The sequence below is a fragment of the Chaetodon trifascialis genome, chromosome 4 (assembly GCF_039877785.1).
Source record: "Chaetodon trifascialis isolate fChaTrf1 chromosome 4, fChaTrf1.hap1, whole genome shotgun sequence".
Taxonomy (NCBI): Eukaryota; Metazoa; Chordata; class Actinopteri; order Chaetodontiformes; family Chaetodontidae; genus Chaetodon; species Chaetodon trifascialis.
Genome location: NC_092059.1, coordinates 7,754,058 through 7,773,696, shown reverse-complemented (window position 1 = coordinate 7,773,696; position 19,639 = coordinate 7,754,058). Strand labels below are relative to the sequence as shown.

Sequence of the window (19,639 nt, the reverse complement as noted above, 5' to 3'; positions counted from 1 at the left end):
GAAGTACATTTATAAAAAACAACGACTGTACAGATTAACACATTTTATCAAGGGCTGCAGCTATTTTTTCAAGACACAGGTGGTTTGAATAATCCAAATTTGTGAGATATACTCCTCCTACTTCATCATGTTTCATTCATTTTATTTCAAACATTGGATTTTTCACTTCATTCGTCTTGCATGCTGAAGATACAGTAAAGTCAATATATACTGAATTTCAGCAAACCATATGGAGTTCTCTGTGGGTCACCCATAACATCAAACATATCACTTTATGATTAATGTAGAGTTAATAATTCAACTTTCTGTAAGAGATCCTGCTTGAAATTACTAACTTGATTACTAACAGGGAACTTATTGGTCGATTAATATGAGCATATATTTAGAAATTTGGTGTATTTATTTTCTTTTACTCCAATTTTGACTGTGGTTGCAGTCGAAACTGCGCGAAACTCAAAATGTTACATTTCCATGAACAATACATGAATACCGCTATGCTACATAGCCTAATTAGCAAACCTGGCAACCCAATGTTGTACATAAACTCGCGAGATTTCATCCGAGAAATGACACTCGTTCATGGGAAGGGTAGTCCAAAATACACGCATACACTGCCCCAGTTTCTTTAAGACCTTGAAAAGCCCAAATAAGCTTGTGCGCAGAACCAGGCGGAAGAAGCAGACTTTCCTCCCAGGCGTCGACTATAAATAGCCCGCACGCTGTGCTGCAGCCTGACACCTGTCTTCAACAACAGCCTTCAGAATCGTCAACAACGCAAAAAGACGTGCAGGCACTTCACAGCGCGTCGCAAGTCATAAGAGCAGCTCCCTTATGTGTGCAAGAGTGTGCAGGGCAGCCTGGTGACTGAGAGCACACCGAGTGCGCAGCGTAAACACGGGGTCCTCTCAAGGTAATCAAATGCAGCATGTAATCAGTGAACGTCCAGATTCAAGCGCAATAACGATGCACGGGGCTGTTTTCTGAATGATTTGTGTGTCTGAGAGTCGCGGTTTATTTATTTGAGGTGTGGTCATGAAGTTATTTTCTGCGCACATTAGTCAGGTTAATGGTTGGTAAATGTGAACGGTGTGTTTGGTCAGATGCTGAAAGTAAAGACGGCTTGCAATGCAACACGATGTTTGCAAGCCAGGCTGTTTGTTTAGGGTGTGTGCGTGCGTGCGTGCGCGGGTGTGCGCTTGCGTTATGATACAGAGACCAAGGCAGTGCGCCACGGCGGCCTGTTGTTTTCTTAAATAAAGTGCCTGTGTAATTGCCACCCCCTCTTAAATAAGCCCTCCTGTGTGCAGTGGCTCCACCTGGATGAGCGGCTGAGCGTCTTCATAGCCTCGGTAGTCCTTGAAGGGCACACATGGCTCACCGTGTGAACGACCATCAGAGCGGCCTGCCTGTGGGCCAGACCACCGTGCTGGCCCTGCCGCCCCCCAGACAAGCACAGGTGAGTGCTGTTTCTAGTACAGTACAGGGTGGGGTGGGGTGGGGTGGGGTGGTTGGGGAGGGGACATGGTCTGTTTACAAACTCTTGAATTGGAAATTAATGGCGCAACCTGGTCACCGGTCAGACAGTAATGAAACCTTGCTCTGACCCTGTCAATTATTTGTCAGTTTTAAGTGGTCATGTGCAGTGTAACAGTAATTTTTCAAAGAAAGTTTGTGAAATTTGCTCCCCTGTGGTTGAATTTCTGTGCAGTCTGCCCTGAAACAAGCCACGCTGTGTGCCTTTGAGGCCTGTTATTGTGACAGAGCTTTCCTGGTGCTGTACATACTTCAGAGGACATGCCTCTGTCGGTACATTGCTGTAAATAGCAGGCAGATGCCAGATAATCTAAAGCTGGCCTTGGTTTACATTACAGTGCAGTAGTACACTGAGGGAGAATCACGGCAGAGTTTACTGTAGTATCACAGGTCAGGGTTTGACAGCATACAACAAATAATGACTGTAGACTTCTTGATAAAACTTAAGATGAGCTTATTTTAAGGTATAAGTGTACCCAGTATTTACCAAAAAGTCGCACACTGAAGAAATACTCTGCTCCAAGTAAAAGTCCAGAGTTCAAAAAGTACACAAGTATTACAGCAAGTAAAAGTACTCATTATGCAGGCCCATTTTAGAATAATGTGTATTACATTATTGGATTTTAATTATTTATATGCATTAATTTGTACGTTGAAGGTGAAGCTGGTAAAAGTGGAGTTCATTTTAAGTACTTTAGATGCTTCATTTCCTGGGTAGCTTGTGAATCTCCCACCAGGGATCGATCAGGCTTTATCTCGATCTGTAATATTATAGCATCGTTTTTTTGTTGGTTACATTTTGTATTAATTCATCTTGAACGTGCGAAGTAACTAGTAATGAAAGGTATTTGTCTCTGAAATGTTGTGGAATATTACTACAAAGTGGCAGACAATGGAAATGCAAGTACCTCAAAATCCTACTTGAGTAAACGTACTTTACTTTCCACCACTCATTGGCAGCAGTTGATCTCAGTATTTGTAGTTTGATTATACGTTAAGCTGTAATAGTTCACTAAAAACTAAATTCTGTGTTTAAATAAGTGAAACTGTGTCATCCTTCCCCCGCTTTGAGTTGCAAAACAGTTTTATTATCTGTGTCAGATGTTCTTATCAGTTGGTGGCATTGTTTATTGGGTTCAACTGTCCCTTCCACACACACACACACACACACACACACACACACACACACACACACACACACACACACACACACACACACACACACTTCAGTTGGTGTTATCTGCTGTGATTTTGTCACAGTTGAGTCACTCTGGCTTGAATCCACGTGCAGATTTTGCTGCTCTGTTGCAGTAAATTCACTGAGGAATAGATGCGAGTGTTTGAGCTGATGGTCATGTGACGTCTGCGCTGCACGTTTGTGAGGATCAAACGGCAGCTTAACGAGTGACAGCTCCTTATTAATGTGTCTCAGCAAATGAATCTGCATACACATTATTAAACTTGCTTTCCTCGTCCAGGCTTTAAAAAGCAGTGGGTGAAAGGCCTCGAAGATATCTTGGAGATATCTTTGTTATCTCCCGGGTCAGTTTGTATCAGTGGAACGTGACTAACTGTGATCTGAAGTGATGCAGTGCAAACGTGTGTGTGTGTGTGTGTGTGTGTGTGTGTGTGTGTGTGTGTGTGTGTGTGTGTGTGTGTGTGTGTGTGTGTGTGTGTGTGTGTGTGTGTGTGTGTGTGTGTGTGTGTGTGTGTGTGTGTGTGTGTGTGTGTGTGTGTGCTTCCAAACAGGACTTGAGGCCCTTATCTGCTGCGCTGGACTCCCTGCTGTGTGGGGCGTTTGCTGGAGCCATAGCCAAAACAGTCATTGCACCTCTGGATCGCACCAAGATCATTTTCCAAGGCAAGATCAACACTCCTCAAAGATTTCTCTCCACACAGACGAGCGGCCGCAGCGATTCTGTTCTGAGTATTAAACTGGACAGAAAATGCAACTGCTGCTTTTCTGTTTGTCCCAGAGTTTTCACTGACTGTTGTTACTGTTCGCAGCTAATTGCTAATCCTCTTAGTAGATGTTTAGCATGCATGAGAGAGCGTGTCGTTTAACCCTGTGTCTGCTTTCGCTGATCCACAGTGTCCTCAAAGAGGTTCTCAGCGAAGGTGAGTTCAGCTTTCTGTATTCTAGATTCACCTTATTCAGTCATTTATTAGCTGCATTATCTTTGTTCATTTGTACACCTCTAAATTTTGTATTTTTGTGACCGTGAAAACAAGCAAAACAGACACAATTTTTAAAGTCATATGATAAAATTGGGAATGATTGACATTTTCTATACAATATTAAAAAATTAATAAAAAGAATAAACCTATAAATAACAAAAACAACCTTATTTGGAGCTCTAGAAAGCATCTGGTTGATCTTTACAAACACCAAAGCAATGACTGGACACCCCGGACACATTAAGCTCATCATGTTCGATATATATTAGATGCAGAAAATGCATCTATTTGTGCTCCTAACCCATCGTATTCACGACCCTCAGGAGGCCTTCAGGCTCATCTACGGCACTTACATGAAGGATGGGGTCCTCAGTCTGTGGAGGGGGAACTCTGCCACCATGGTGAGGGTCATGCCCTACGCTGCCATCCAGTTCTGCTCACATGAAAAGTACAAAACGGAACTGGGAGGCTACTACGGCTGCCAGGGAAAGTGAGTAGAACGTTTGTCTTTCACTATTATTATTTTATTTATTTATTCAAATATATGACATTGTGGTGCCTTCAGGGATGGTCGTGTGATCAGGCGGTCAGTCGGCCTACCACGTTGATCCAGACTGAAATAACTAAAAAACTATTGTCTTTGCTCTCAAAGTATCTGAAAAACTATTGGACAGATTGTTGTGAAATTTGACATTCATTTTCCTTTGGTGCCGTCATCATGTCCAATACTTTATACCAAATACCTTCAGAACGAGTAACGTTAGCATCATCCTCAGCTGTACGTTCTGTTTCGCGCTGATTAGCAAACGTTAGCATGCAGACACACAAAGGTGTTGAACATGGTGAATATACCAGCTGAACACCAGCATGCTAGCATTTTCACTGTGGGCATGTTTGCACGCTGCTGTTAGCGTTTAGCTTAAAACACCAGAGAGACTGAAGCGTGACTGCAGACTCTCGTCTTTTTTTAAATCTGCAAAACGAAGCGTTTTGTATTATTTGCTCCTGATTATTGTGTCGTTTGTTTCAGAGCTCTGCCTCCTTTCCCACGCTTCCTGGCTGGATCTCTGGCCGGCACCACCGCTGCTATGCTCACCTACCCTCTGGACATGGTGCGAGCCAGGATGGCGGTCACAGCCAAAGAAATGTGAGTACCTACTGCCGCGTAACGAGGGCCGACCCCCTCTCTGTGCACTTTAACCCTTTGTTTGTATCAGTCCCTTTGTTGCCTTGCTGTACATTAAAGTGGACCGCTGCGGTGCTTAGCAGTTACAGAACACCAGGCATGATGGTAAACGTTGGATCTTGGTTTTTCTTCGCACAGGTACAGCAACATCTTGCACGTCTTTGTGCGGATCTCCCAGGAGGAAGGTGTGAAGACCCTTTACAGAGGCTTCACTCCCACCATCCTGGGTGTCATCCCGTATGCAGGGATCACATTTTTCACCTATGAGACCCTCAAGAAGCTGCACACAGGTACTGCTTTTTCTCGTCTTTGAATGTCTGCAAAAAAGTGAAATTCAGATGCTGAATTTTTTTACTTTCTTTCACTCTAGAAAAAACGAAGCGATCTCAGCCGTACCCCTACGAGCGCTTGGCTTTTGGTGCCTGCGCAGGCCTGATCGGACAGTCCGCCTCGTACCCTCTGGACGTGGTGCGTCGGCGCATGCAGACAGCCGGCGTTACAGGCTCATGCTACAGCACCATTGTGGGGACCATGCGTGAGATCGTAACTCACGAGGGAGTCGTACGTGGACTGTACAAAGGCCTTAGCATGAACTGGCTCAAAGGGCCCGTCGCTGTGGGCATCAGCTTGACCACATTTGACATCACGCACAACCTTCTGCTCAAAGCGCATCAGATGAGGTACTTCACCCACTGAACCAGCTGGGGGCGACAGAGGGACAAGGAGGCGCGCAGATGAGACTGATGTGAGGGAGGCGGTCATCTCATACGGCAATAATAAGTCTCTGCGCTCGCTCAGCGCAGGACCGACTCCCGCACACTCCTGTCTCCTTTCAGACGGGGGGTCAGAGTGGACGAGCGCACAGGAGAGACGTTGTGCACAAAGAAACGGTATCTCATCATTTGCTAAACGCACAGTCAGGATTCGCTGTCAGAGAGCGAGGAGGCGACAAAGATGTGTCTTAAACTCGTCGTTCACACAATCAGAACTTTGCTTGGAAACGGTCAGTCAGGGTGATGAAAGAGGATGAAGACTGTTTGGGTTTTGCAGGATGGATGTGGATGATTTTGCGTGTTGTGTTCATAACGCTTGCACTTTATTAAACCTGTAATGTTCTTTCAACTTAATCCTGTATCAACAGAGAGTACTTTCAATGAGTTTTATTGCTTTTAATGATTGTTTTTAATCCCATTGTTTTCCTTTCTTCTTGTTTGTGTCAGATTGCTCGATCGTGCACTTTTATGATTTGTAATGAGCGGCTGATTATGCAATACGTTTTCATTCTCAATTTTACAATGGTGCCAATGTGGTTTGTTTTAAATCGAGGGAGTGAATGATTGTACAGTAGGAGGGTGATCATGTCAGCACTGAGGAGGTGTGATTATACTATTAAAATGTCTAATAAGTGGAGATATATTATATTATAAAGATCTAATTTTACTTACTGTGCTCACATTGTTGTGCAGATTCTATTGTTGCTTTTACTTGATTGCAAGTTGTTTACCTGAAAACTTTAAATATGCCAAAGCACTAAACTCACTCATGTGTCATGTGAATAAAGACTAATTGTGCTTTCACCGCTGATGTACATTTCAAACATGCTGTGTTTCCAAAAACGTGAGGTTAAAGTTGTCACAGGTTAAACTCGACTGTACAATAAAGTTTGCGTCCACAAACCTGAGCAATGAGTCCTTTTGTCCACTCGGGGGCGCCATGTGATCAGCAAGCCCAATCGAACCATCAGCGACGTTAAAGACTGGTCTTAATTTGGACGTTTGGACTGGAATGTGTGGTTACAATATGTTTTTACTGACAGCGCAAAGAGCCTCAATTTTTAATGGTAATCACTTTTTTTTATTATCGGATTCAATCACATTTCCACTTTAAAAATGATTTCTTATTTGTGAGCATTTACAACTATGTCTGTTAAACACTGATGTTTTAGTTGGGCTGAAAATATGGATAAATGATGACATGCAATATGTCCTACACAGTCATGTGAAATTAGAGTGTATCTACTATATATCAGTTTGATTTATCACATCTGATGAGTGTGTGTGTGTGTGTGTGTGTGTGTGTGTGTGTGTGTGTGTGTGTGTGTGTGTGTGTGTGTGTGTGTGTGAGGCCGCCCCTCCCTTCACTTTCAGTAGATGGCAGCATTGAGTGGCTGCTCCTCGCGGTGCATCCTGGACATCATGGAGGTTAGTTAGGCTCTGATCACCTCCTGGCCTGAACTTGACCTGCCCTCTGCACACTGAGGCAACTTTTATTCTCATTGACTCTTCTGTGTTCTGATTAATTCAAAAAGTCTGTAAATTTCTGTTTGCTGTATCAATGATGCAGTTACTTATTTCCATGTGGCAATTTAGTTACAAAGGGAAAATTTGCTAAATAAAATGAGTGAATTTATATTATAAAACACTACAAAGGCTGATTACACTCTGACACATTGTATTAATAATTGATGTATTGTCTTTTTGCATTTTTTTATGCACAGATGTTCTGATGTTAAAATCATGATGGTTTAATTGAAAGAAAATGATAATAATTTAAATTTGTAAGAAAAAAGAGCTCATGCCCCATCTTTGAATAATATTCTTATCTTTGTATTATTTTTATAAACTTACAAAACTATTACTAAAAACTGGTTACACAGTCAACAAAAAATTACACAGATTAGTAGCAATTATAGACAAGCATGAAAAATTGTTTTCTGCATTTATTGAAATTTTAATTTTTTACGCTCACTTTCATTTTTTATCTTCCCGTCAAATAGATTAAACATGACGGAGAGAGCCTCACGCATCAATCCAAATCCTAATATCAAAATCATTTTATTTTTGATGAAGCATTACTTAATCCTACATAATATTCTAAAAAGTTTTCAGTATTTTTCATTGATGAATATCATCCTGATTAGTGTTTTAAATACAGAAAAATGAATAAGATATTTGAGTTACGCTGTGGTGCATTCAAAGGTAGTCATTTTTTCCATGCTCGTCCTGTTCTGCTGCACTGGTTAGTGCGCATGAGCCGTGACTATATCTGAATAGGTGAGAGTGTGTGTGTGTGTGTGTGTGTGTGTGTGTGTGTGTGTGTGTGTGTGCCCGGTCCGTCGCATTGGTGATAGCATCGCTCGCCACCTGAAACCGCTTCCTTTCCTTTACCAGTGTCGTCTCCTGAACTTCACGTCCGAGCAGCTGGATGGAGGGATCCTGCCCTCCTTCCATCTGTCCGCCCTCCATCCTTCCATCTCTCACCCTTTCCTGCCTATATGACCTTGACTGTGAATTATGGGATATCCTGCCAGCCCACGGCGTGCAGCCACCCAGCCTGGTATTGCAACAATCGAAACAATACCACTGGGTGGATAACATGGTCGGAGGGTGGGTGCCTGGAGCTGGAGGAGGAGGAGGAGGAGAAGGAGGAGGAGGGGTGGAAAGATGCTTCTTGAAGGCGCCGTTGCCATAGGTAACCTGGCTCTGTGCCAGGAGAGGGGAGTGAACCATTTGCATGTATTCAAATCTCGCATGAATAATTCACTTTGAAGCCCCTGCTGGAGCGCTGGCAGACAATAGCTGCTCACACACACACACACACATAAATGCACAGCACATGGGCGAAAACGCACACAAACACAGCTTTCCCGCACCCGCAAACCCAGGCTGATCCTGTGTGAGAAAGGTGAGGGGGTTACACTGGGCGGCACACAGGAATAAAGCCTTTCTCAGGGCTGAATCAGATTCGGCTGCGGCTGCAATATCAATTCGCATGTATTCCGTTTGGACGAGGCCTGTGCATAACCAGGCATGGGTGCTGTTTGACTTTGAGCTTATCCCGCGGATGTCACACCACAGGAGGCTAAGGAGAGAACGTACAGTAAACACATGCATGTACGCACATGTTCACATCCCCGCGGTGCCCTGCAAAAGCCACGTTGGCCGGGCTCCACGGCAGCTGCCGTCACTTTGAAGGTCAGCTCGGCGTTAGCTCCTCCAGCACCTGGCTCCACTGTATCTCCCATAAATTCAGCAGCATTAAAACGCCCTGAGAGGCATTTTATCTAACATAAACAGGCCTGTAAACGTTTCCCCGTTAAAAAAAAAGCCAAGAAATGAGCGAAAAAATCACTAATCACGCTGCAGTGGCTATAAAACTAAAGAACAACCACCATCCCTTCATGTATGCATGCTGATATTTACAAGTGCTATAGGAACATCATCCTCTCCCACCACACAGCCTCAGCGCTCCCTCTCCCCATTGCTCAGTCTTGTTAATTTTATAAGATCCAGCATATTGCCACTTATCGGCTGGCAGCGTTGTAAAAGCTCTGGGGTCAGTGCATTACTGAGCTGCTGGGCTCCACTCTTCCATTAGAGGGAGTGTTCAGGCTGCGTTGGCCTTCACTCAATCAAATACAGGCTCCAAACGGCTGCTCCAAGTGCAGATGAGGGGGCACAAACACACACATGCACACACATGCACACACAAATGGAGACTCCTTCAATCTCTGGTTGTGGAGCTATAGTACGCATAAATCTGAGCACATAAATCGAGGCACCTACACACACACACACACACACACACAGTATGTGCTTGTCTTCACTGTATCCAGCCCGGAGGGGGGTAATGCATTCATTTGCATGAAGTGTTTGCATTTAAAGAGAATAAATGTACAGGTGCGTGTGTGTGTGTGTGTGTGTGTGTGTGTGTGTGTGTGTGTGTGTGTGTGTGTGTGTGTGTGTGTGCGTGCGCGTGCTTGTACTGCGGCTGACATTTTCACCACTTGGCATTTGAACAGATTCAACACTAAATGAGTCGTAGCTTCCGCTGATCTCTGGATCAGGTGAAACAGATGAGAGGTGAGTGGGTGGAGACCAGCAGCAGGCAGAAATAAGAATCGGGGGAACGAGGCTGATTTGATAGAGCTGCCAAAACAGAAATTCAAATAGAGCTCGTGTTTGCGTGGAATACGCGGCACGGAAATTATTTTCCGCAATCAGTCTGGAGAGGAGGTCAGTCTCCTGCCACGGCCTGTCAAGGTGTGTCAAGGTCATGGGAAGTTGAGTGTTAATGTGAGCTGCAGTGCGTTCCTCTCTCATGAGCAGAATGCTGTAATTATGATGTAAGTGCCTGCGTCTGACTTCATTTTCCTCTTTTTCGGGTCTTTCTGTGGTCTGAAAGCTGCCGAGATGCAGGCCTTCAATCCAAAGCCTCCTCCTGAAAATTACAATTTCAGTGAGAGACATTAATTCGCTCACTTCATATTCAAAATATAAGCTGTTTTGTCTGAAATACGGCCTCTTGTGAATGAACGCTGTAAGATAACAGCGTTATCTATGAATTTTCATGTCAGTGATGACATTTTGTGAGCGCTTGTCATTTTCTGCTCATGTAAATGAATTTATTACTCGGTACAACTTCACTTATTTTTGCACATGTAAGGAAAGGGCCACCAGGCCTCAGGGAGTGTGTGTGCCCATTTATAAACATGTATATTTCTTCTGCACGAGTAAAGGCTGGGGGCTGGCTGGCTGGGTGGGTGGGTGAATGGTGGGTGGACGGACGAGGGAGAAGGCTCTGACAGACTTTGCATGAGAATGGCCGGGGTCCTGTGAACCTTCTGCTCCCTGTGTCCACATTCAATGGCATCGCTGCAGTTAGCATGACAAACTAGGCTCCAAGTTCTCGGACTTTTTCAAGCAGCCTGCCCCCACCCCCTCCCCCTCCTTCCATCCACCTCACCCGTCTATGTCCTGACTCCGCCGTAACCCCCTTTTTGGCAAACCCCCTCACCTTCAGCCTGCTCGTCTGTGTGCACTGTGGGCTGAGCCTACAGATTTTATGAGGTGTCTGGGGGGCTACCAAGTTCAGGTAGCACACACACACACACACACACACACACACACACACACACAGATACACAGAGCTTTTGAGCACTGGTTTTATTTCCATCAATTTTTCCATGTTTGATTCCTCCAAATCTAAACAAGCTCACGCAGTCGGTAAGCCTGCAGGTTTCATCCACAGTCTTTCAAGACCGTTTTTCTTTCAATGTTTGCTTCCTTACACTCCCAACGCCACATCAATGCACTTCCCGAGTCAGCTTTTCATCACACGAATGTGAGAACAGTCACCGGGGTCTGAAATTAGAGCTCTTACATAACTACTTAATTTTGTATGTGTGCATGCTGGGATGGCACGTCAGTGGGCCAAAGCTGAACTCTCTGACCTCGCACACTTTGGATTTTGATGCATCAACACAAAGTAAAACAAAAAAGATTTGGCCATGCAGGGAAAAGAAAACACCTCATTTCCACTCGGTTCTATTGTTTTACAAACGGCGTGTTTTGCCACACGAGCTCATTCTGCTTCCTCGTAATGTTTGACCATCAGGCGTTTAAGCTCATCGTGTTAATGAATTCACAGTGAGTCAGCGTCACCACGATGCAAGAGTAAAACAAAAAGATACAATTAACACCGGACTGCTTTAGGTGAATTGATGCTTCATGTTATGGTGGGTGTAATGGACCCTTGTTAATCATAGCTGTATATTATAATATGTTCTTGCAGTGTTTGCGTAAATGCTCTCAGTGCGAAACACCCACTGAGGGCCGTGAATACACTCCACGCTAATGTGCTCTTTCTGCTTTATGATGGACAATTATAACACAATTCAACGAGCCCAATTTGGAGAATTAAACTGTGCAGTATTTTGGAGACAATTACAATCCGTTCTTTTTAATGTTTAATGTCTTAAAAGATGCAATAATGTCCAACAGCTGTGGGGAAAAAAATATAATTTCTGAAATTTTAAATGAAAAAAATTGATGAAACATAAAACCACCATAAAAATTTAGAGCTAGTTATTAAAGCTAATGTGAGCGCAGTTTGAGCACGAGAGTTTTTTACTCATCAGAGCTGATAACAGCATTTTATGTTGTGTTTATTAAATCATTCAATGCGCTCGGATGATTTCTTTCTTCTCCTCTTTCTGTGTAATTAATTAAATCTCTCTTCCTCTGTGCATCTCTCGGCTGTTTATGTAACTTGCCTCGTGAGCGAATTTAGCCAATCAGAGGAGTGCGTGTGGAGAAACATTCATGTAACAAAAAAAAAAAACCCTGAAGGCCCACATTCATCACAGCCAAATTTTGAAGGCGTTTTATTCCTCACGTCACAAATGTGATAAAAAATGATTTCAACTTCATGTAAAATCAAGAATGTGATCATTTTCATTGACAGCCTGTTGTTGTTTTGTTGCAGCCTCTTCAAACACAGTCATGTTGTAAAGGAAAAACGAATCAAGTCAAAGAACAAATTACGTGTTATTTCCAAAGCTTTATTGGGACTCGTTAGCCATAGTTAATACGCAGTAAAAAACAAACAAACAAAAAAAAAACACACTCCTCCCCATCAGTTCTCTTATTTGTTTTTCAGCAGCAGGCTTCCTGCAGCTCTGTCCTGCTGTTTAAGGCCTTTGTGTTGTTAACAGACCGGGATGTTAGAGACTCTGTCCACAAACAAACAGCTGAGCAATTAAAAGCCAATTAGCTGACCCCTGAGGGTTTGTTAAGGTCACCAATGGGCTGCTTTTACAACTCAGAGAGCCTGAAGTGGACAGGCCAAAAAGAGTTTCATTAACCCTGAGAGGCTGCGTTCAGAATCGTTTATTTGCATGTCTGTGAGGTAAAAGCTTCGAAGGTCGAATTCACCAAAACCTAAATATGAATGTTTTTTTTTTTACTGTATTTCTGAGTCTCTAAGAGGTAGAAGTAGAAAAGCAAAAGCATAGGAAAACAGACAGCTAATTTAGTGATGAAAGGATGTTATAAGGACATAAAAAACTGTAAAGAATCTAAATGAAAAAGCATGAAAAAAAAAGACCCATGTAATTCTATCTTTCAGCACGAGTTGCATTTTTTTCACGCTCGTCTTCACATTCACCATCAGGAGCGAGCGGGCCTCGCTGTCAGAGCCGCACACTGTATACAGACTGTATGTGACATGATCCGTAACTCCATCTATAGGTGTTATGGTATCATTCCCACCATTAAAGAGGTTTTCCACCTTCCCAATGACCTCCGCCTCGCCTCACAGGACACAGAAAACGACCTGATGGCAATGCCTTTCACTGTACAGAGGCAGCACTGGAACACGAGAGGGTGTGTGTGTGCGTGCGTGCGTGTGTGTGTGTGGAGGGTGGGTCAGTCCGGTGTCTTTAGAAAGCGTCCAGCCTGTAGGGTTCGGCCTTCTCCCTGGCGTGAGTGGGGGAATCTAGCATGGCCAGTAAGCATGTATATCAGGCCATCTCACGGCTGGCTGGACGCTCCCTGGGTGGCCCACCATGGTCAATACTGCACTGGTGACTGGACACACAGAATGGGATAATCTCCTACTTTCTTTCAGGGCCATGGTGCACACCCGCAAACACACACACACACACACACAGATCTTTTATGCCGGCCCGGCCACGGAGGCTTGCCTGGCCCTTATTTCGGGTCAGGAGCAGTCAGGGGGAGGCCGAAGGATGGGGACCCAGAGCGAGCGAGGGGACAGTGCTTGGGTGTGGGGCAGGGGGAGGGAGCAGGGAGCCCATTTCAGCCAGAGCAGTGGAGCACACTGGGGGCACTGGGGCATCGCCTCTACTGGCTGTTGGGGGCAAACAAAAGGAGGTGTGATCCCCAGAAAACATCGGACCAGTGTGTGTGTGTGTGTGTGTGTGTGTGTGTGTGTGGTTATGAATGTGTATCATTGTTCAGAGTTTCCTTCAGCTCCAGCAACTCGCTTCAACACCCCTGCTGCTCACACACAAAGGCACCTAATTGACACCACAGATTTAGGCCACTAGCTTTAACTGTTCCCCTTCCAACCCTTCAGCCACTGCTGGAATAATCAGAGTAATCGAAGTGAGCAGGCTCCTGCAGCTTCTCAGAGCACGTCTCAGCTGACGCTCGTACGCGGAGCGTAAGGGGCTGGCGATACTTTGTGTGTTTGTTATTGTCGACAAATCCCAAACCAACAATTTGTTAGACCGTCTCTCGGCACTTTCCATCTTCTTTACCCTCTCTGTTGCCCATTGGTTCCCACAGAGGTGTAATCCTTTAAAAACAGCTCACAAATACATGGTTTCATTTTTAAAAAAGGAAAGTAAAGCAGCTGGTCGTGGTAATTTTTAGGAACTGTCACGCAAACAGGAGTAAATACTGTATTTGTTGGGGACTAATTTTAGCTGCGTATGAATACATACAGCATGTGGATCTCTAGCGAGGAGCCTATTCACAGCTAGAGCAGAACATATGGGGGACTGTGCCCATGTTTACTGTAATGCAGGAACATGTCACCCAGTGCAATGATGCGTCTCGCTGATGTGTTTTTAATAGTTTTAATAATGTAAGAGAGATATCAAGAGCTGGAGAAGCAGGAAAGTCTCGGACAATTCCTTGTTACTTTTGGTCTTTTCACGACAATAAGAGAAATTTAGAATACCACCAAACTTTAGCTGCAACGTTCAGCTTTAATATCAGCAGCACAACAAACATCACTGACATAAAAACAAACAAGAATTAAACAGAAGAGGAAAAAACACAAACTGAGTCAGATTTTCATTTCACAAATCGTTCAACTTTATTGAAAATATACATCAGGGCAACACGTTCAGCAATCTCATTTTAACATTTTACGATAGATTAGTTCATGACACAATGAAAAGACTTTGAGTACGTATGTGTACATAATATCCCACAGAAAAGGCGAAAGTGGTGTAACAGAGAAACTTGTCAGCCGATTTTCCAGTCAAATACTTGGATGTAAATTAAAGAAGGACCCCTTGGGGTCTCATCCAATCTCAGACCTTAAATTGGTCTCAAAAACAGTAATTCATATCTAATGAAACTAATTTTGGGAAATATTGCTCAGAAGCTCTATTTTACACTTCAGACAGCTGTTAAATTGATTCAACCTCTAAACTTACCTTTTAGAAGTGGCTCCGACTTACCTGTGCACATGCACAAAGACTGCAGTCTAGACAACTGTAATCACACTCTAATGACGAGCCTCTGTTGTTGCAGGTGTAGAAGTGGCGTTTTCCATATGTGGCCGAGGCTGAACGTGTTCAGAGAGATTGGCTACAGACAGTGCCTGTGTTTTCCTAGAATAACGCCAACGATGGAAGCCCAGTCGCTGCTTCTCATCTCCACGGTGGCTTTCCTGAGAGGCTGCATCTGTGAAGACATAAGCAAGTTAAAAAAAAGAGTGATTAGTGAAAAGAGGACTCTTAAATTCTGCAGTAAATCCAGACATATTCCTCTAAGTCTTCAGTTAAATTAAGCGTGATCCAGGGCTTTCCTGTGGAATCTAAAGGCTTGAGTAGACAGGTGGAGCTGAACGACTAAAGTGAGGAATCACCATCTGTGCTTAAATCACATGTGCTATCTGCATGCGGCTAGCTGGGACGACGCTGTTTGTGTCATCATCCCTCCAGACGCACCAAACTGTTAATGTTTACTGCCGGGGCGCGTTTGTGCATGTGCGTTTGTTGGGGCGTCTATCAGCTGTCTGTATCAATGGTGTGCATGACCCCTGAGCAAGCAGACAGTCATGGGTCAAAGGTCGAGGTAGAGCCTGTCTGGGCTTCACGGCTGAAACCAACGCCTGCAGCACAAACACACACATAAACACACATGTGGGGGGGGGGATGGGTTGCCCCCCTACCAGACTAATATCACCTTTGGGATTAGGATCCAGACAGAAATACATTGACCCCCAAACACACACACACACACACTGACTGCCTCACACACTGGATGTGCTTGGTCATAAAACAGGACTCGGTTGCAGCGCATGACGCAGAGAGCAGCAGCAGAGATGCTGAGTCTGAGGAGGCCATCTAATTATCTTTCAGCGCTGAGTTAAAGAGGAGAGCAGAGGAGACCGGGAAGACTGGAGCATCCCCGTGGTGAGCAGAGAGAGCAGCTAACACAGTGCTAGCTAGCTAGCTACATCGCAGTGTTAATGCTGTGAGGATAGAGGAGACCCGGGAAGTATAAATAGAATCAGCAAGGCAGCTGTAAAGGCTAAAATGAGGGATATGAATATTCATGGGCGATTTTATGGGCATTTAAATTTTTCACCAGGTGAAAGAGCTGCTTAAAAAAGAGCATTGCTTGTTGCTAAACTGCTCCCTGTCATATGTCAAGCAGTTTAGCTCTGTAATTGCATTTAACCCAGGCAGTGATGTAGCTGCAAGAAGTGAGAGCCCAGAGCACCAATCTGGATAAAGCAACATCAGCATGCCAGACGCTTGTAAAAAAAAAGAAAAAAAAAAAAAGAAATCACAAATCAAAGAGAAGTGGGACTGCAGGATCTTAGCGCAGAGTGAAACAGGAAAAAGGTCAAATTCAGAGGAGCTGACGGAGCTTCACTGCCAGGCCATCGGGGAAACTCCCCAAATAAGACCAAGTGTTAAGCCTGCTAATCCCCTGTATTATTGCAACATCTGTGAGGTCTAGAGAGGCTCTGCCAGTGATTAGCAAGACAGATGTAAACAATATCCTGGCTGAAAAGGAGAGGAGAGGAAAGGAGAGGAGAGTGCTTGGTTGATCTGGGTAAAACAGAGCTGGAAGGATACGAAAAGTAGAGATAGAGAGAGAGAATGTGGAGAATATAAAGCAGGTAAGGTGGGAGCGAGTGTGTCAAGGGATTTAGGGGGAAAAAAGAAAACGAGGAAGTGAAGGATTGATGAAAAAGAGGCAGGAGAGGACGTAATCGTGATTTTGGAAGAAATAACAAACGCAAGAAAGGAGCTCTCTTAGCTTGAGGATGTCGAGGATTGACAGAATACAGTAGATGGGGGAGGCGGGGGGGAGACAGAAGGTGACAGCATGAGGGGAGAAGGAGCAGCAGATTGGGAGACGGGAGACCCGGGGCCAGGGGTGCCCCGACCGGCTGACGAGACACCAGGGAGACGTGCCTAATTTATGCAGAGTTAGGCTGAGGGGCTGAGGAGCGGAGGGTGTCTGGGACCCCTTCAATACCCCTCAGAAGCAAGGGGAGCCGCTATGGGTGCTAGCAGCGTGAGAGCAAGAGGGGCAACGGGGAAGGTAGGGGGATGGGGGAGTCTCTTTTTTTTTTTTTTTTTTTTGGAGAGACAACAAGGGGGGTGGAGGCTGCTCTCCCTGCTCAATTCAGGCGAGGCTGTCCGTCTGACGTCCCATTAAGGTTTGGGACAGGGCATGGGGAACGAGGCGATAAAGGGGAGAGGGAAGGGAGCGGGACAGGAGGAGGAGAGGCCATGCTCAACTCCCTCTCCGTTAGAGATGCTCTGCCCCCCCCCACCCCACTCCAGTCTTCTTCTCCAGTCTGGCTACCTAATAGATCCACATGGCCGTCTGTCTGCTTCTGTGCATACTAATTCCCCATTACCACAACCTTGAACGTGAGCAAAGAACAGAGTCGGACTAAATCAGAGACAAGTAGCCTGGCTGATGGGCTGGTTGTAAGAGAGGCTAGAAGAGCACTTCAGCATCCAGGCGGGCACATTCACTGGGCCAAAGTAGCGTGCCGCGGTGTTAAACTGGTCATACAATGGAGGCTTTCAAACAGATTGCACTTGCAAAATGTATCAGTAGTTTATTGTTGTTGGTAGTTATCAAAAGAAAACGTCAAAGGCTGCAGATGGAAGTAACCTTTCCTTATGAAACTATGAATCCACTTTCAGTTCCCTGGCTTCAGTATAAACATTTAGTGTCACACAAAGATTTAAACCAGCTCCAAACCCCAAAGTCAGACCCCCAAAGGAGTCCCTATAAAAATCCAAAGGGTCCCCAGGTGAGGGTAAGGGCATCAGGATGAAAAGGAAATCTTTGTTAACCATAATGACATTTATGTTTTTTCACACTTTTCTATATTTATGACTAAAACTCTATATTCTATATAATTCTTTGCATTTTTTCTTATGAATACTTAATTTGTTTCTGGCTCCAAATATGCTTCAAATATAAATTCTATAAACTACTGATTTTGACCAGTGTGTCAAAGACATGTTTCAATTCTCTGTGGGTATAATCGTTTGGAATGAAACTAAAAAAAGAAAAAGGAAAAGTGGCACAAAGTATCGGCTATCTGCAGCTTTAACATCAACATATCAGTATGAATGTCAGCCTTCCAAATCTTATATCAGTTGCGTGTCAAGTGTGAGGAGACATGCTGCATGCTTTGTGTATGTGAATCCTGGCTGATGGCCAAGTGAATCACACACCACACTGTGTGTGTGCGTGTGTGTGTGTGTGTGTGTGTGTGTTGTTCGAGGGCCCGGCGAGAAGCAGGATGAACAGCCAGGCAGGGTGATGGTTGAGTCTGGTGATGCAGGTAGACAGTTTAATGACAGTCCTCACCCCTGAACATACAAGGCAGTGAGCGCCTGGCACGCTCGCAGATGTACACACACCGTATGACACGTGCACATATACGTGTGATATATGGTGTGGCGTTTTCTGAAAAAGACACTTGCGCCGGTGAAAATGAAAGAGAAAGAAATCTCTCTGGGTATGACCCTGTAAAAAAATAACTGGAGGAGCCAGAAATGACTAACGGCTGCTTCTCTTGACCGTCATTTTTATTCTGTTAAAAATAAACAAGAGTTTTGAGCTTGTCCTTCAGCACATTTACACCTTTCACCCCACAGTTTTTAAACAGGATTTGTACAGATGGCAGCGCACAAAGCGAGGAAGAAACAAAACTTCTGAATGCTTTCTCAGAACGTGCATGCCTGGTACTGCTAATATTCCAGTGAGGAACAGTGCAAAGTAAAGAGCCATTCAGTGGCTCAACAGAAGCCGAGCTCTTTGTGCTTTCCTGGCGAGTTGTGCCTGGCCATGGCCTTGCATCTTATTCAGCAGGACTTGCTCAGGTCTGGACTTGAATTTGGTGCCCAAACAAAGACATAGAGCCACCTCATTAAAAAAACATGTCATTGGATCAGGCCTGGGCTGAATTGTGTGATTTTCCCTCCTACCATAAGTGGCCGTGACTGAGCGTTGGGCTGAATGAGAGGCCGGATAGAGGCCTACCAATGGAGCGCCACGCTACATCCCTATGGGAACCACCCCCTCACAGAGGGGGGCACATTTAAAGCTTTGTTGGTCTGTTAACACAGCTTTTTAAAACGCCTCTTTATGGACTCAGCTAAGCAAACTGCAGCCCCCGGTTTTCTTGTGCCAGAAGGAGAAAGTTAAAAAAAAGAGAAAGAAAGGAGACAGTGAAGGGCAACAGAATAAGAGGGGGAAAGAAAGCTGAAGAGGTTGTTTTTGCTTTTCATTCGATAAAAGAAAACTGTAAAGCAATCACAGCAAGCACCACAAAAGTTCCACTGAGAGATTGCTTTTTACTTGGCTTTATGTGATATGAGATGAACATGGATGAAAATAGCTGCTAAAGCTAAAATGACATTTTAATATTTCCAATCTACCAAAATAAAGACAATACAAGCCCATGCAGAACACGCCGTACGCCTGCTCTCACTGCATCGAATCACCTGAGAACTGAACTTTGCAGTAGCTGGATGCTGCAGAACCGGGTCATTGACAAACTGCACCGTCTCACGGTGTCCTCTGATACAGTCAGCACACACCTTTACCCAGAGGACTACAGACATCCTGCTGCTGAAACAATAGCTTTGTGTGGGCGTGTGTGTGTGTGACAAACACGGTCCTGCCTGGGAAACCTGGGCTGGAGACTTAGTCA

General features: G+C 44.6%; 1 protein-coding gene and 1 long non-coding RNA gene across 4 annotated transcripts in view; one reads left to right on the top strand and one right to left on the bottom strand.

Annotated features, from left to right (window-relative positions):
* Nucleotides 1-618: 618 nt before the first annotated feature.
* Nucleotides 619-6,578, top strand: LOC139329942 (mitochondrial coenzyme A transporter SLC25A42-like). The gene is made up of 8 exons (XM_070960605.1): nucleotides 619-910; nucleotides 1,308-1,456; nucleotides 3,283-3,394; nucleotides 3,626-3,651; nucleotides 4,035-4,201; nucleotides 4,742-4,858; nucleotides 5,036-5,187; nucleotides 5,268-6,578. Exons 2-8 carry the CDS (start codon nucleotides 1,370-1,372, stop codon nucleotides 5,591-5,593), a joined length of 987 nt encoding a protein of 328 aa, XP_070816706.1. The 5' UTR covers nucleotides 619-910; nucleotides 1,308-1,369; the 3' UTR covers nucleotides 5,594-6,578.
* Nucleotides 6,579-14,508: 7,930 nt separating this feature from the next.
* The window catches only part of LOC139330024 (uncharacterized), a 43,366-nt gene continuing 38,235 nt past the window's right edge, over nucleotides 14,509-19,639 (bottom strand). For all 3 annotated transcript variants that reach the window (XR_011602119.1, XR_011602117.1, XR_011602118.1), the window contains exon 5: nucleotides 14,509-15,120. This is a non-coding gene — a long non-coding RNA (uncharacterized lncRNA). The remainder of the gene's footprint in view (nucleotides 15,121-19,639) is intronic.